The 16,281-nt window shown below is 35.0% G+C and overlaps 2 protein-coding genes across 2 annotated transcripts; both read right to left on the reverse strand.

Moving 5' to 3' along the window:
- On the reverse strand, positions 1 to 4,816 carry LOC104273683 (transmembrane emp24 domain-containing protein 11-like). Its single transcript, XM_009869084.1, has 5 exons — positions 4,667 to 4,816; positions 3,695 to 3,795; positions 3,231 to 3,356; positions 1,010 to 1,156; positions 1 to 161 (listed from the first exon to the last, which is right to left on the reverse strand). Exons 1-5 carry the CDS (start codon positions 4,794 to 4,796, stop codon positions 12 to 14), a joined length of 654 nt encoding a protein of 217 aa, XP_009867386.1. The 5' UTR covers positions 4,797 to 4,816; the 3' UTR covers positions 1 to 11.
- A 6,271-nt stretch (positions 4,817 to 11,087) lies between these two features.
- SPON2 (spondin 2, extracellular matrix protein) lies at positions 11,088 to 15,727 on the reverse strand. Its single transcript, XM_009869085.1, has 5 exons — positions 15,505 to 15,727; positions 14,910 to 15,133; positions 14,457 to 14,648; positions 13,197 to 13,371; positions 11,088 to 11,395 (listed from the first exon to the last, which is right to left on the reverse strand). Exons 1-5 carry the CDS (start codon positions 15,725 to 15,727, stop codon positions 11,217 to 11,219), a joined length of 993 nt encoding a protein of 330 aa, XP_009867387.1. The 3' UTR covers positions 11,088 to 11,216.
- Positions 15,728 to 16,281: the final 554 nt, after the last annotated feature.

The following is a 16,281-nucleotide window of genomic DNA, read 5'->3' on the forward strand; positions in this document are numbered from 1 at the left end:
CTTTCTAAGACCTAAACAAGCTTCTTAGATATAAAGAAATCTCTGAGAGATTTGATTTGCCAGAATCCAATGGAGATGAGGATTAGCGTTTGTATAATAGCCCACCACAAAATATTGCTGTTGGTTTCTTCACTTGTCTTCCGAAATTTTTCTTCACGCTCCTAAAAAAAATAGAAAAGAACAATTATTACCTTTTGGCATCTGTATTTTTCATGCTTCTATCCAGGTAACTAGACAGACGTCCTTCTTCTGCATAACAGTGAACAAACACATTTTTTTGTGTTGATAAAGAAGGAAAGTTTATTCTTATCTGTAAGGTGATATCTTTATAAATCAAAACTGAGACACAGACACACTGCATTCTGAAGCAGAAAGGCAAACACAGCTTTTCCTTGTTCACAAAAGAAATACTGTCCTAAACATCCTGCATTAGTACAGGCTTAAGTCTTTTTAGGTTTATAGTCAATTCTATATTGCAGACAAGAACTTTTTTCTACCAAATTTTTTTTTAAGGAACTAGTTGACATCTTTCAAACACGGTCTGAGAAAAGTGTAGACAATGAGTGTACATGAGGGTACACTTGTTTGAAGGAGGGCTTTATTTCTACTTGTATGGAGATATATAAGTATAAACTGACTCATTTCCTTACCCACTCCAATAAAATTTGTGCACACAGACCAGCATGGAAAAAATAGCTGGCAACATCACCGGCAACAGTACCTGCCACCTGCTGTTACTGACTCTGATTGGGAAAACTACGCTTGGAAACTCGTGCTTTAAGATATCACCTGTTGCTAAAAGCATGAGTTCACAGTGATTAATTAGTTTTTATGTTACCTCTTAAAAATATTTTGTGACACAGTATAGGCTACATTGGTTAAATACCAGTAGACTTGTGTGAGTTAGTTAAAAATAACACTGCAATTGAATAGTAAATCTCATAATACTCCATAAAGCAATAAGCCTATGTACAATATTTTTAACATTTCCACTAGGGAACATACGTACTCTTTCATAGTCTTGTTCTTTGGAAATGTGATGAACTTGCTCAATTAGATGTTCTAGTCTTATGTTAACTTCATTTACTTTGTCTTTGGCTTGAACAACAGATTCATCCAAAAAATGTTCTCCAACTCTAATATCCAAATGGATACGCTGTGAACAGAAAAAAAATCCTCATTACTGTGCTTTCTGTTTTCAAAAATCCTTAGGAAAAGATAAATAATGGGTAACTTCCCCTTAAGCTCATTACAGGAAAATAGTTTTAATAAATCCATCCTAAAATTAGAATCAGGTGCTATTTTTAAAGTACTTATTAACTTTATTTTTAAATTAATTAGACAAATTTAAAACCTAAACTACTGTTAGGGCATTATTTTATGCTAGTGTTCAATTCAACCACCATGAAAATGTTTTCTGTTCTTTGTCCAAACTAGTTTAAAAAATGGCCACAGTTAGGACTGCTCATTGTATTTCACATTCCATCCTGATACTGCAGAAATTACATTCTTCAGTAGTACTGCAGAAAGCTTTTTATAGGTGCATTTCTAGGTTTCATCCACTAGCAGCTGGGAGAAAAGATTGGAAGGAGACGAGGTGAATCATTATTTGCACTTAATCATAAATATTAAGGCAGAAATGTCCATAATGTATCTTTTTTCTTTTTCCATACATGGTTCATCCAGTATGAAAGACCTCCCAATGTCCTATAAGCTCTTGTATATTCTGTGGAAAAATGCCTCAAACCTGTCAAGCAATAGACCCATAGAAAGAAGAGAGAAGAAAGCAACTTGCAATATTATGCAAATCATTTTACTAAATAATGTGATTTCATTTTACTAAATCTAATAGAAAAAAGTTCTCCTAGAAGCCAATTCTACCTAAGAGAAATTAAAAATATTTTAACAAAATGTGTGGAAATACTAGAGTTGACATTACCACAGTAAAAGCTTAGTCTAATCAGACATCAACCACAAATGAAGACCATGTCTTCTTTCAGCTCTCTTAGATAACTGAATATCCAGAAATCCATCTCATAGCCTTTGCCTTTGTCTGTTAGGTTATTTAACTTTGGTTTGAAGCAGTTCAGATAACCAGCTCTGCATCTGGTTCTTAGAGAAGACCACTTAAAGATTTAGCTGAGCTAAAGAATCATAGAATCATTGGATCATAGAATCATAGAATCACAGAATTATAGAATCATAGAATCATAGAATGAGTTGGCTTGGGAGGGACCTTTAAAGGTCATCTAGTCCAACCTCCCTGCAGTAATCTTTAATTAGATTGGGTAAAGAATGTTCTTCCTTTTGTGATCTTTATTCCTGCAGATATAAAGAACAATATTTTCCTCTTTTACTTGTGTTCGTAAGCTAAAAAAAATGGTTTTGCTATTAATGTTCTCTTTACCTGCACCCATTCATTTTTCAAAATAGGATGACCAGAACTGTACATGGTGCATGCATCATGGAAAACTATATTAATACAGCTCCATCTATAGCAGATAAAAATCTCCTGGTGTATCCTCAGAATCACGTTCATGGTATGCAGTTCACTTTGACCAACTAATGCTTTATCCCTCTTACAGTCACTAGGTCCCACTTCAATACTGTTAACTCTTCTCAGTTCTGTCATCTACATGTTCCCAAAGCGTACATCTAGGATAAAATCTGGCCTGCCTCACTTAACTCTATCTAGCTGATTATTTACCACTATCACAGTCAACCGGGAAAAAAAATAGCTCTAGGAGAAGAGGTGTATAGGTAAAGTTTTCAAAACAATGTTTATGAAATGTATTAAGACCAGCTTTGTTGGTAGTAGGCAATACCAAATATGCTAATATATTCTTAATTTAAATATCTTTCAAAAATTAAAATGTTAAATTTTTAATCTAAGTTAGTGAACGTATGGAATATCTTTATGTCAAGTGTTCACATTAGTCAATCTTGTCTTTTTGAACTAAGTAGTTCTTTTTTATCAGATTCTTTCACATTCAAAGCACAAACATTGCTCTATAGTTATTAATCTTGCCTCTTTAATCTTGACTTCTTAAATAACAGAACAGTCTTTTCCTCATTTCATCTTCATAATTCTAAGTTTACGTCCTTTAATCCCTTTGAAAGGTTGAATTTTTTGCTAAAAGTCAGAGCAAATTCTAATCTATTTTGTAATCTCTGCACTTTGTAAGCAATTGATACTATTACAACAAAGAATATTTAAGACATACACCCACCAGTTTGCTTCCTGCGAATGTCACAAATCTTGTCGAGTTAGACTGTAAACAGATAATATGCTCTCCAGATAGATAGGATGTAAAAGAAAATGTTCCTTGTGGCCCATAAAGTTTTGACAATAGTACCTGTAATTTAGATATTATATGGGTTGAGCATATACATTGTAAATATCAATAAAACAATCAAAAAACGGAACTCTGAATTGGACATAAAAAGTAATCAATTAACCTCCTGCCATCCTTAAATTTATCTGAATCAGAACAGCATTATCAAGCATTGTTATTTCTATTTACTTTGATAGAAATCACAAGGTGCTTATACCTTTCAGGATCAAAATGCTAAACTAGCTGATTGTAGATTTACTTCTTTCCTCAAAACTGTCCATCATTTTTAGATAGTGTTGCCTGCCAGTGCCAGAAGTTGACTCATAAATCCTACAGAAACATTTGTAAAGCATAGTTACCTCAGCAGAAGGAGTTGTGACAGTCACGAACATTCCTAAACCAGGAGCAGATTCAAGGAAATCTTGTATATGTATATCCCAGCGTTGTACTTTGTAATTCCCTGAGTAAAAACATAGATAAAAAATCTGTTAAATAAAACATAATATTAAACATCTTTATTGCTTTTTCAGCAAAATATAAAGATAAATGATCAACAATAAAAAACATATGTATTTCATGTGCTTATGATTAAAATTGCTCAGGGAGCACTGTATAACAGTGTGAAATGCAATAAATTTTTACCACACTAGAAAATGTTCTAGAATACTGCAGAAATGGCTGATTAACAAGTAATTCTTTCTGATTACTGCTAACGCTCTGGCAAGAATAGCACACAGAAGGCATGCTGAGACCTCCAAAAGCATGTGTGCTGTATTTAAATTACACTTTCAGGATCATCTTTTGTATTTATCACATTATTTATTTCTAAAATGATGATTATGTATTATTTTTTATTATTCCCTTTCAATCTTGCACATACAATCACAATCTTGTAGACAAATGTAATGTGACTGTGATATCCCAGGTGAAATGGGGCTTTAGTACATCCTGAATTGCTTCCTCCTAGACTTTCCCATTCATATGGGGAAAAACGTGTTACAGAAATTCTGATAGGAGTGGTGTAATCAGTCAAAAGGTAAAGAAGCATACACTGAAGCAAAAATTCCAATGCCCTAGAATTAGAAGACACTCCTTTTCTTTGTCTAGTCAGTTAGGCGCTCTGGAAACCTGCATTTCTTTGTGTGATAGATACACAGAATGTGTGAGGACATTATGACAAGTCCCTGCTGCGGAGAGTTATTTTCAGTGTGCCCTCTTTCTTATCACCATGATTTTACCATATTCATCAATCACACATTTTCCTGTTACATTACAAGCTATCTTTTTTATTGCATAGGTTAGATCATCATATAGCATTGACAGGTACCTACCAATTACCAATGTGTCGCTGGGAACATCCTCGATTATACATTTCTCTTCTCTTTCTCCACTGTGAAAATACAAAGCAAGTGAAAAAGAAATCCAGAAGTTCATAAGAAATCCTATTAATTGGCTATTCATTTTTTTTTGAATCCCAGTTGGACTGCCTTTGAAAATAGCTATTTACAAATGCATGTAGTCCTGTGGCCATTCCTTGTTTGCTTCTTATCAGTGTATTTTTGAGAGAGAAAAAAAAAAAACCTGTGAGAAAAGGCAGCTGGTGGTTACACATTTATAAATAACGACAGTATGTTCTGCAGAATGAGATAACATGAAAAAAGTAAATCGTAAAATCTTTCTTCTTTCCCAGCATCTAGATTAAAATTTTATTTTATGCACGTAGAAGAACATGAAATTAGAAAGGATCTCTCAGGCACTTGAGATCAGCTCCCTGGATTGTTGTGAGCAACCACATTGCCTATCTCTTTCCCACAACTGCTCAATTTTCAACTTAAACGAACTTGTTAACTCACTTCCCATTTATTCTGGGTGATTATTGCAGAGCTTCACTCCTCTTTTTTAAAGAAATCTTGTAATTTCCAACCTAAATCATTGGACATATGTATACACCAATACAAAACCCACAGGGACTACATAAAAAGGCTGAAAGAAATATAAAGAAGAAAGTCAGAAGGACCCGAACAATAAAAAAATCAGAAACACTAATGAATATGATATCATAGGAAAAATACAACAGAGTTAACACTCGCTGAATCTAATTTATGTAAAAATGTCCTTTTCCTTAGATAATGGCCAATAATTTCTCTCAAGAAAGTTATAGTGTATGACAAACTGATTAAGGTTTTTGGTTTTGCACTTTGTGCTCATTTTATCACTCAATTGTTCTTTGTCATACTGAGATCTGAAAGGCTGGTCTTAATGTGAGAGAATATGGGGTCATTTTCCAGCAGGGAGGACCCAGCTGTGCGTTCATTTCCAGGATGAAGGACCTTCCTTTGAGCTCATTTTTCCCTTGGAAGCCCACTACACTTCTGCTGAAGGATCTATAGTTTGATCCCTGACTCTTTCCAACCCTGTAATGTTCCTCTGCAACACCTGGCATTTGCAGATGGAACTGTTCAGCAATGTCCTTGAATGTGTCTTTGATGAATCTCTCACTTCAGAGTTCTGCCATCTTCACTTCAGGGTCTGGGGTATTTACACAATCTCTACCAGACACACACGCGCTATGTGTGTGTGCACAGTGCTACAGTGCTGTAGACAGGGGAAACACCGTTTCCTTGCTGGAATATTACCAGCATTTATTTTGCTTGAAAAGGTGGAAGCTGGATTTTATTTTGTATTTTGGTTTTATATATCTGCCAAATGCTTAGCTGCCTAAGTTGCATCCTCAACACTACGCACACACCAAAGCCTCTTGACTAGCCCTTTTCTCAAGTTGTCTAACACCTTCTGTGAATTTTTCTTTCATAATACATAAAATACATAAAATGTATTATTTGCATTTACTGTTGTTTGGTTGTGCCTATAATAGTAAATAAAACTATGTTGGTCTTCCTATGCATTTCTGAGCAGCCCTTCTGACAACCTGCTTTGGCATGAGATGTGTTCTGCTGGCTCTTGTAGCCATAGAGTTGCCTCCATCATAGCATGAGAATACGTATTTTCCAAGTGTCAAGTAAGAAGGGTGAACAGCAACTTCTATTCTATAACTGCAGCCTAAATACCTAAAATGTCAGTGTGGAACTCTTACTGGGTTAATTCACATTTGCAAAAGGACTGATGCATGTTTACTGCCCTTCACTGCACCTACTATCTATGAAGTCTCAATAAATAAAAATACCTTTGTCTAACACTGGGACTCACAACCAGGAAGTTGTAACCAGTTCAGTCCATTTCACCTCAGCATGAAGTATCTTCACAGAAGTTCTAACACAAGTTTTAGTTCACCTCCAACAAAATGCAACATCCCTATATGGATAAAGAAATCACCAGAGGAGGAAACTCAATTCTTTAAACATTTCTTCTGATTGCTTGACACCGTATGGTTGAGGATAATGGAATCCAAATTGCATCTCATGGCCATTGAATCCTTAGGAGTCTCAAGGGTGATATTGGGACTTCATTACTACTTTAGTGTTTATCCACCAGAAATAATTTTAGATTATACAGAATCTTGTCATATAATTGGACTCTTACCCCTCCACCACAGGGAAATCTTGACTGACATGCACCTGCATAAATTCTCATGCCATACTATACCTGCCTGAATTAGAGGTTTGTCTGCAGATTGTGAGCTACTTAAGAAATCCTCCTTTTAACTTCTCTGACTACATGAGATTTCCAAAATTCCATTTTCCAGTGGTAAAACACAACATGTACGAGGGGATGCCACATTATCCTTCACTCTGCCCAGGCCAGTTGGGACAGATATTACTTCTGTACTTCAGGCTAGCAAATGCTAACATAGTAGCGCTACTGTTCTTCAAACACACCAGAATAAGTCAGCCTCCAGGTGGTCAGTTTGTCATGCAGCATACTGAGGGATTTTTTTGTCTCAGGCATTCATAGTAGGTGTAAATTATCATGGACACAACTTCTGCATACTACATCCCATTAAACATGGCTTGGCTGGCTCAAGAACTGCTGCATCATGTGTTGGATTTGTTTTCTGAGCACATTAAATATTCTGTCATAGAATAGCCTGAGTTACTTTATTATATTGAAACGTTTCATGTCAGATCAGATATTCCTAATGTACTTCAGTTACCTGGGATGGGGAATATCATAAAATTGACCTTTTTTTTCCTTCAATACCATCAGGTACTCTCAGATCATTGTTTGCACTCCAGTTATGTCCTGTTGGGGACACTTCTCCTTAAGTGATCAAAAGGCTAGTAGGATAGGCTTTTCCTCCCCTTCCACATGTTTGGGGCACAGTAGTTTCCATGGACATTCTTAACTTAGTGTAACTAAAGCATTAGAATTGTTTTTCAGTGCATCCAAGACTGTCTCTCCCCAAAAATTACTTTTAAGAGCAGACCCTGTGCCATTTTGATAATTACATTTACATAGCATAGGATTGGTCCTTGCATACAGGTTCTCCTATACTGTGGGGAAGTGTATTTACTTAGCAAAACGGAACAGGGCCTCAAACTGCAGTTATTAAGTTTTTTTCACAGACACATCCTGGGCATCCATCCCAGTTGTTTTGGAGTATCTGATAGAACGAAATGTCTGCCCTCTCCTTTAGTCCACCTGAGGCTCACACAGCCAACGTTTATGGTACCAGTTCAGTTCAGTGCAGTTCACAGATCACACCAGTCCTTCTTGTATCCTGACTTATCTACCCAAGTACTCTCTTTTTTCCTACTCATTAACTACCAAGGTGCTGTATTGGATGTCTACAGAGTTTATATAAATAAATATACATATTAAAAAATATATACATACAGCTTCAGCTGGCCATTCTTGTCTACCAGGAGACAAGAGGCTTAAATCTACCAGGAGACAATAACACAGGCTTTCATGTGTTCACATTTAACTGTTCTTAAATTTGTTAAGATACTGGACAAGTTGTACTCAGTAATGAGCACCCTATTCTACTGTAGGAATTGAATTTGCTGTCTGTGATATTTGTAGGATTGCAGTTCAGGTCTGTGGTGACTTTTTTGCTGCTACAGTTAGCCTTTACCACGTCTTCCACTCTGCAAGAATGTCTACTCGGGCACCAAAGCTGATTCTTGGTACAAAACATTCTTGCTAAAAAAATAGGCTTTACAAATCCATTTCAAGTTTCCTCTCAAAGTGTTTTCTAATATTAGATTAACCTAGAAATTAAATTAAATTACCTATTTCCTTCCCTAAGTCTCACATATGTAGTATCACAGCACCTTGGCTGTCAGCCATCTGTAACACTGGATGTAAGGCAAAAGGAGGGAAGAGCTTCTCTGTGTTTGTTCACTAACCCAAAATTTTTAAGACAAATCCAACACTGTGTAAGTAAAAGTTTCACAGGCCTGGACATATCCACAGAGGGATCATGTACCTCACTAATCAATTTAATAAAGATATGAGAAATGCACTCCATCATTAGGATGTGCTTCACTAGAACTCACTGTATGCACCGTCTTGCAAGAAATGTCTTCGTCCTTGGAGTTTGCAAAGTGAATACCTGGAAATATATTTACTGCCAAACATTATACAGCCACAAGGTCTTCTGCTGTCACTGCTTACAAAAAATTTATATATATCCAAGTAACTGACTGGATAGGAAAATCCTGCTTGAAGGAACCCACAGAGGATACTCATGTATGTAAAAACTCTAAAATAGAAAAGTTAAATATCATTAACTGGAGTTTCCTGAAGTGTGTTGGCCTTTTACATATTCACTCTCCTTTCTATTCCACCTTGCCCTCTCATTCCTTCTCCTTCAGTCTGGGAAACTTTTGGCTTCAGCACTTCTGGTAAACACTAGGACTGCTTCACTATCAAATCATAACTTGTAGCACTGAAATCCTAGATTCAGGTTGTGCAAACAACTATAGGTGCAGATACTCTTCTACTGGACCTAGTCCTTCAGTTGTTCTGGACATGTGAAGAAGCAAAACTCTAGAATCTGGAGAACTTCCAGGAAGGTTACTCCAAGGATACCTTGTAGTTTGTGGGTTTCTTTTCCCTAAGTCATAGTTTAGACTTGCATCTGATTTCTGCCCAAGACCTATATTGAGTTTAATTATTCACTCTTTGTTCAATCAATTTGAAAATAGTTCCTGTCCTCAAAGACTATTTAAATATGTACTTCAATATATGCTTGTTTTCTGAGCTAGTAATAACTGTGTAACTGTGTAGTAAATAAGTTTAACAGAAATAAAAACATAGAATGAGTAAAAATTAATCTAAAAAGAAGAAAGGAAAAAACCTGAAAAGGTGGAGGAATTAACTAAACACAAAATATGAAAATGATAGTGTAATAACACTATTTCCATTATAGAATGAAAACAGAAGAACCTGAAAAAATATAAATAAGTAGAATAAAAAGAGTAGAGTGAAACGATACTGAAAAACATACAACAGTGTGAGTCTGAAGAATGCAAGATGTGGAAATTTCTATACTTAGCTCTAACAACTGTGCATTTATCAGCATTTGCGGGAAAAAATCTAGTCTGATAAAGTTTCAAATTTCTTGGGGCCTTTGCAAGATTTATCTCCTGAAAAAAAATGTAGAGAGAACCTTCTAAATGTTTATGTTCCTTTAAGTATAGAAGAAATTTTCTGATATTTGGCATTTTCCAAAAAGAGCCTACTCAAATTAACTCTCCTGTTCAATATCTGTGCTCTCTATTTGTAAAATTGCAGTGTGCTGTAAAAGTTTTGTGGGCTGACTGTAAACATCTTCTATTGAACAGTGTTATTCCAAACTTCTTTTCCTTGTTGGTAACCACAGCTCTTTATAAGCCATATGTTACTGTTGTTTTATAACACTTATTTGAGCATTAAACATTGCAGTCAGGAACAGTTTCTGACATACTGCTTTTTTTTTATATTTATGTGTATCTCAGTTTTAGATAATGTTAAAACATTGCTAAGTTTTCTCTGTAAAAAGGTTAGGATGACACAAATAGCAGCAATTTTAGATAACGTTAAAACATTGCTAAGCTTTCTCTGTAAAAAGGTTAAGGTGACACAAATAGCAGCAAACACAATTCAAGAAACGTGGACACATTTACTGCATATTTAAGGACAATAATATAACGTTATGGTCAACGTTAACTTTGAGAGAGTTGTCTCATGAGGGACACACACCAACAATCAGACAGTTTTTAAATCTCAACTAATACTTCTAATTAAATTCAGAGGTTTTCTACTAGTATTTACACTTCTGATTTTTTCTAGTAATTTTGCTGGCCGAGTGCCCTTATAACAGAAATTCTTCACACTTTTGCGAAAAAAAGGAAAAGATATTTTCATGTATTCATAGGTCTCAAGACAAGTACTCTCAGTTCTGCTATTGCCTTCACCACATTTCAAACATCTGGTCACTCTGATTCATGTAAGCAATTTCTGAAGAAACACGTTAAACACGTTAAAGATGACAAAAATGCCAATAAATTATAAAAGCATAATTTAGAGAAAAAAATGATTTCTAGGTATAAATAACTGTAGATCAACAGAATAAAGTATTTAAGAATGTTATTATTTCATATTTTGTGACTGAAAGATTTATACTTATGTGAAGCGTGTTTCCAAATGTCTTGTTTTCCGCCACTAGAGGGTAGTCCAAGAACTTACAGTATGTTTGTAGCAAGGATGTATTTGGGGTCTTTTGGTCTGCAAATGATTGTACTGTTGTCATACTAAACCTTAGGAATTTAACCCCCTAGAAGCTTGATATTAAACAAGTTTCAAAACCAGTCTAATATACCTTTTCAGCAAAATAGTGCAATATACCGGATTTATAAGGAACATCGACTGACATGTAGTTTAGATTTAGTTAAACGTATTGTACTTTTAAATTAACTAAATTATCTTTTCTTTGTTTCAGACACAATTCTCTGGTTCACATCCTGTTTCTTCATCCAGATTTGGACACGGCATTCCGTTATTGGCAGGTTGAAGAAGAACAAAGCGAGTTCTGATCTTGGTCCCTGTTTTTCTGCAAACACCTCTACAGAGACCCCAGGAAGACCATTGTGAAACCTCACAGTCCAGTGGTGTTTCTGCAATATACACAATAATAAGGTAACTTTACAAAAATTCGTGCTTAAGGAAAATACATATTTGACAAAGTATTAAAGAATTATGATCAAATAATGTCCTATCTCATGCAAAAATGCATGACATAATAATAAAATCCATGTCTCATAAATAAAAACATATCATCAACAACTTTTCAATACTAAAAGGGTTATTCAATCTAGTTTTAATTTACTGCAAGAATGGAAGTCAGAAACTCCAAAGTACTTTTTGTAATGTATACTTCTGTGCAAAATCTCTCTTATAAAAATACAGATGACTATTCCTTAGCAGGATAAATAAAAATATCGCTCATCACAGGAAATTGCATCAAAACTCTGTATTACAGCATTTGAGGCTAAAACAGGTGTGCACAAAACCAGCTTTAATTGCTGTACTAAATGTTTGACCTCTGGTATAAGTTTTATTACAGTGAAACTCACCGTTTCTGTTGTGATCACTCATTCCCATGCTTCTAGAGGGAATGAGGGACACAGTTTGATCTCAAGTAGTTAAATCTGTCCTTTGGATTCTATAATATGTTTTTAAATAGACTGATTTACTGCTTAACATACAGTGAAGTGGGGCCTTGTGATTAAAAGTGATTTTTGAAATACATACTTTAAATGTATATCCTGAAGAGGGCAAAATGTTTCTTTCAAATGTTGTGGAAAAGGCATGAGATAAGCAGCACTCACTTTGAATATATCTTTTTTTACTAATAGAAGTAAACTAAATCATTAAACGTTGACAGATAAATACATTTATTAAAGTATAAATGATGCACTATTAACTATGTAGGAAATTAGCTTTATTTTAGTGATCGTGAGGTGACATCAGCACAGAGATAGAGGCACACAGTCTTCAGCCATGGAGAAACTCTTGGAACATGGTAGCTCTTCTCAGAATATATTGGGGATTTAGCCTATTACTATCTCTCAAATAGTGTTTAGGATGTCAGCCTAATCTTACACTTTGTAAAATCTCACTAGAAAAGTATAAAGAGAAAATCTCAGAGGACACTATCCAACTGCTATTCTTCCATTAGAGCAAATACTATGTTAATTATGTATCTATTAATTTGGAGATTTGAAAATGACCATTAAGACTGACTTAAATCAGTAGTTTGCACGTCTTGCTACCTACACAAGGTTATTAGCTAATATTTTGAAGAAAAGTAAAATGAGCAAGAGCTTTATTTTTGTGGTCAGGATGTATTTCTACCACAAATATGTCCAAATTAATTGAATTATATCAATTCTTATTGCACATAGCTATCAAGCTCTGCAACATGGGAAAAGACAACAATAATAGTTCTTTTGCTCCATCATCAAGTAAAAACTTAAGGATTAATATTTACTTCAAAGTTGCAAAGTATTCAGGGACACAGTGGTGGATGTAGTATCGCTAGGTTAAAGGTTGGACTTGATGATCTTAAAGTTATTTTCCAACCAAACAATTCTATGAAAAAGTGTCATCTATTTCTCATAAAATTCCCTGATCTGTGCTGATACTAAAGTTCGAGTTCCTCTTACTGTGGAGATATCCCAAACCTTTGAATCATAGCTCAAAAATGCAACCCCTTCCTTATTTTTTCAGGGTGTCTTATTCATGTCAGCTGGCTTATTTTATTTCTCATGTGTGACTCTGGAATCTAGTCTTATGCAGACAGGAGACTATTCTACCTGATGCCTTCTTTCATCCATGTCACCTGCCAGATTTCCACATACCTTCTGAGTAAATGGAAATAACAGAATTGAGCATAACAAAATACCAAACACTTACCTGAGATAGAGTCTATTACTTCATTACTTTTAGCTGGAGGATTAACATAAGGTGCAGAAAGACCCAGTTGGTTTTTCTTTATTTTGACCATTGTTACCTGAGCAATAGGTGGTAAATTTTTGAGTTTGGGATAGTAAAATGAGTTTGCTGGGTGACTTGGAGAGGAACAAGTGATCTGTGAAATAAGAAAGGGAACCTTAAAGAAACTACAGCATATTGTTAAGAAGATAAGTGTAAAATCATGTTTGCACATCATGCTAATACTTTTTGGGAAGTAAAATGCATATACTCAGTTTCTATGGACCTCTGTTCACACAACTACTGCTGGCAATCCCCGATTTTTAATACACGATGCTTTGAGATTTGGCACAACGAATTGTGACCACCTTTGGAAAGAGGGCTGTGATGGGAGACACTAAACACACAAGCGGTGTATGGTATGGTTTGATGGAAAGAAGTGAGGGTTTTTACAAGGAAGAGTACAAGAATCTTAACTAATAATATTAGGTACGCTACAGCAGCTGGTGTATGGATATAGGAGCCCAAATTGTTTTCCAGCTTCTCTGTTCCTTTTCTCATTACTCATTAGTGCAGCATTTGGCTCTATAAAAACTGACCTTAAAGAAAGGATTAACTGAATGCTCATAGTATTCAAAACATTTGAATCAAATTCCTCTCCTCACCCTTAAATGACAAAAAGCAAAGTATGAGGCATGTAGAGTATCGAGCGAGGAAAAGAGATTGAAATTGGGGTCACCACAGTAGCGATGTTCTCTGCTTTCCCCTAACTCCTTTTCATCAGATGTAACAGTTTCAGGTTTCAGCAATGCTTTTGATTGAAAACTCCTCCACACATCAGTATTCTCTACTAAGAATTTTCCTTTTTAGATTCATATATAGTTTTTTACATATACAGAATATATATTACATAATCTGTGAATCCTTTTATTTTCCTGGTGCTTTAAGAATTGTTACAAATAGTCTAAAAACAGTGAGCTTTTGTAGAAAATACTTTAAATGTACAGCCAAATTTTCCTGAACCATCTACATTTACCTAGTAACTTTGAAAGATGCAGAAAATAAACAAAAGCAGTAGGATTATCAGCTATAGAATAAATCCATATACTGAGAGCATCAGCAGTCTTGAATACTGAAGTCAGATTCATTAGAGTCTATTGTGTAGTCATGGAATAGTTATCTTTTAAAGGGAGAACTCAAAACACACAGGTATGAAGTGCTGAACTATGTGTATACACATACCTCTGTAACTGTGTCCTGTGGAATAGTGGCAAAGTTTGGGGAGGAAAACGTGAACCCACTATCAGTTCCAGCGTCATATGGAAACAGATCAACCGATACTTCTTCCATCCAGTGGTCTCCTTCGCAGAGATTTAGGCTGTCAATACCCACAAACCAGTCGGGGCTTGGAACAATTCGTACAACAAATGAAACCTAACAAAACAAAATGATCCATCAGGATTGCATCACTCATTTGGAAACGCTCCAGTCCTGCTTTAGGAATTTTAACTGAAAATTTTTGAAAGGAATGTCACTATGCTCTTCTGCTTTATTGAATGATACAGGACTCCCTGCAATGTGGCATGCTTTTCAGTAACTTTTTGTATTGTATTTTTCCTACAAGTGAGAAATATTTAATTTGGGGTGCTAGGGACATAAAATAAACTTTTAAAATTAATATGCATATTTACTTACTAAAGGATGTCTTGAATGCGCTTCTAATTCAGTGGAGGTTTGTCCTGTACCACTGGAAATGGCAGGAGCAGAGAAGATTCCATGTACACTCTGAATTTTCTCTCCAGCTTCTTCTATTTCTTTCATTAATACCCATGCTTCACCCTTTTCAGCAAAATCACGTACACCATTGCTGGCATATTCATTTTTTTTCCACATGCTGTAGTCAGAACTATGAGTAACACCTATTTGAGTGAATACATGGCATGACATAAAAGTCTGGTTTAGATTGTCCCTATTTCTTAATTTTTTCTGTTTTACTTCTGAGGTTAAAAAAAAAAAAGTGAATAAAAATGAGTGAACACTAAAACATTTGGCTTATCATTGCTTATTTCAGCTGCAGCCAATTAAAAACAGAAGTCAATTGAAAACAGTTGTAGATTTTTGAAAGCATCGTGAATGCTTCAGTTTCTGCATTTCATATAATAACTTTGGCTTTTTTTTTTTTTTCCCTTCCTCATTACTTATCTTTAAATTCACTATTAGGAAGAAAAGAAAAAAAATCACAGCGGTCAGGAAATTTATCTACTTTTAAGACCATGAAGGCTTCACTTACCTAGCATTGACGACCACTGTGCTGGGGGCCTGTAGAGCGGGTACTGCTTAGGGAAAGCAGTCTGACTCCATTTCCCTGTGAAGATTATGCTGTACTTAGCAAGTTCCTCTGCTGTGCAAATAGAATCGTCACCCACAGGCAAGCTGCTGGCATAACCTAATATTGTCACAAGTAAGGTCCAGATAACTTTACAGGAGCGGTAGACAAGCATCAGGTTTTCCATTCCTTTCCACAAAAAGAAAAAAAAAAAAAAGTTAGCCATATTAGTCACTCTAAACTCAAAACTGAGTAACGGTTACCTAATAAAATGTAGCATATTGTAAGTTAAGACCTAAAAGAAATTACATCTCTGAAACATTAAAAATTATTATGCTTCTAAAAGCATTATTACAGTGCTTTCAGATTTGATATTTCCATGCTATATACTACAAATCTGTAACGCTACCTGGGACAAGTGTTTCTCATGAAAATAAAAATATCTTAACCTTGTACATAGCACTGCCTCTGAGAAAAATCTGTTTCTGATTTTCTTTTGAAATCTTATTACAGTCACATCTTGAATTAATTAGAGTAGCAACTGTTTCTGTGGAAAACATTAGTGGCATATTTATTCTTTTAAAGATTAAATTACATGTTACTTTGCCAAAAGAAATGATTTATTTTAAATTTGTGTTCTACAAAGACCATTTTATGGCATAACATTTAAAGTCAAATACATTTCATAGTTATATAAATTACTTTGCTGTCATAACTTGTGCATTAAAAAATCCATTGTAA

The sequence above is a fragment of the Apaloderma vittatum genome, unplaced genomic scaffold (genome assembly GCF_000703405.1).
Source record: "Apaloderma vittatum isolate BGI_N311 unplaced genomic scaffold, ASM70340v1 scaffold5045, whole genome shotgun sequence".
Classification (NCBI taxonomy): Eukaryota; Metazoa; Chordata; class Aves; order Trogoniformes; family Trogonidae; genus Apaloderma; species Apaloderma vittatum.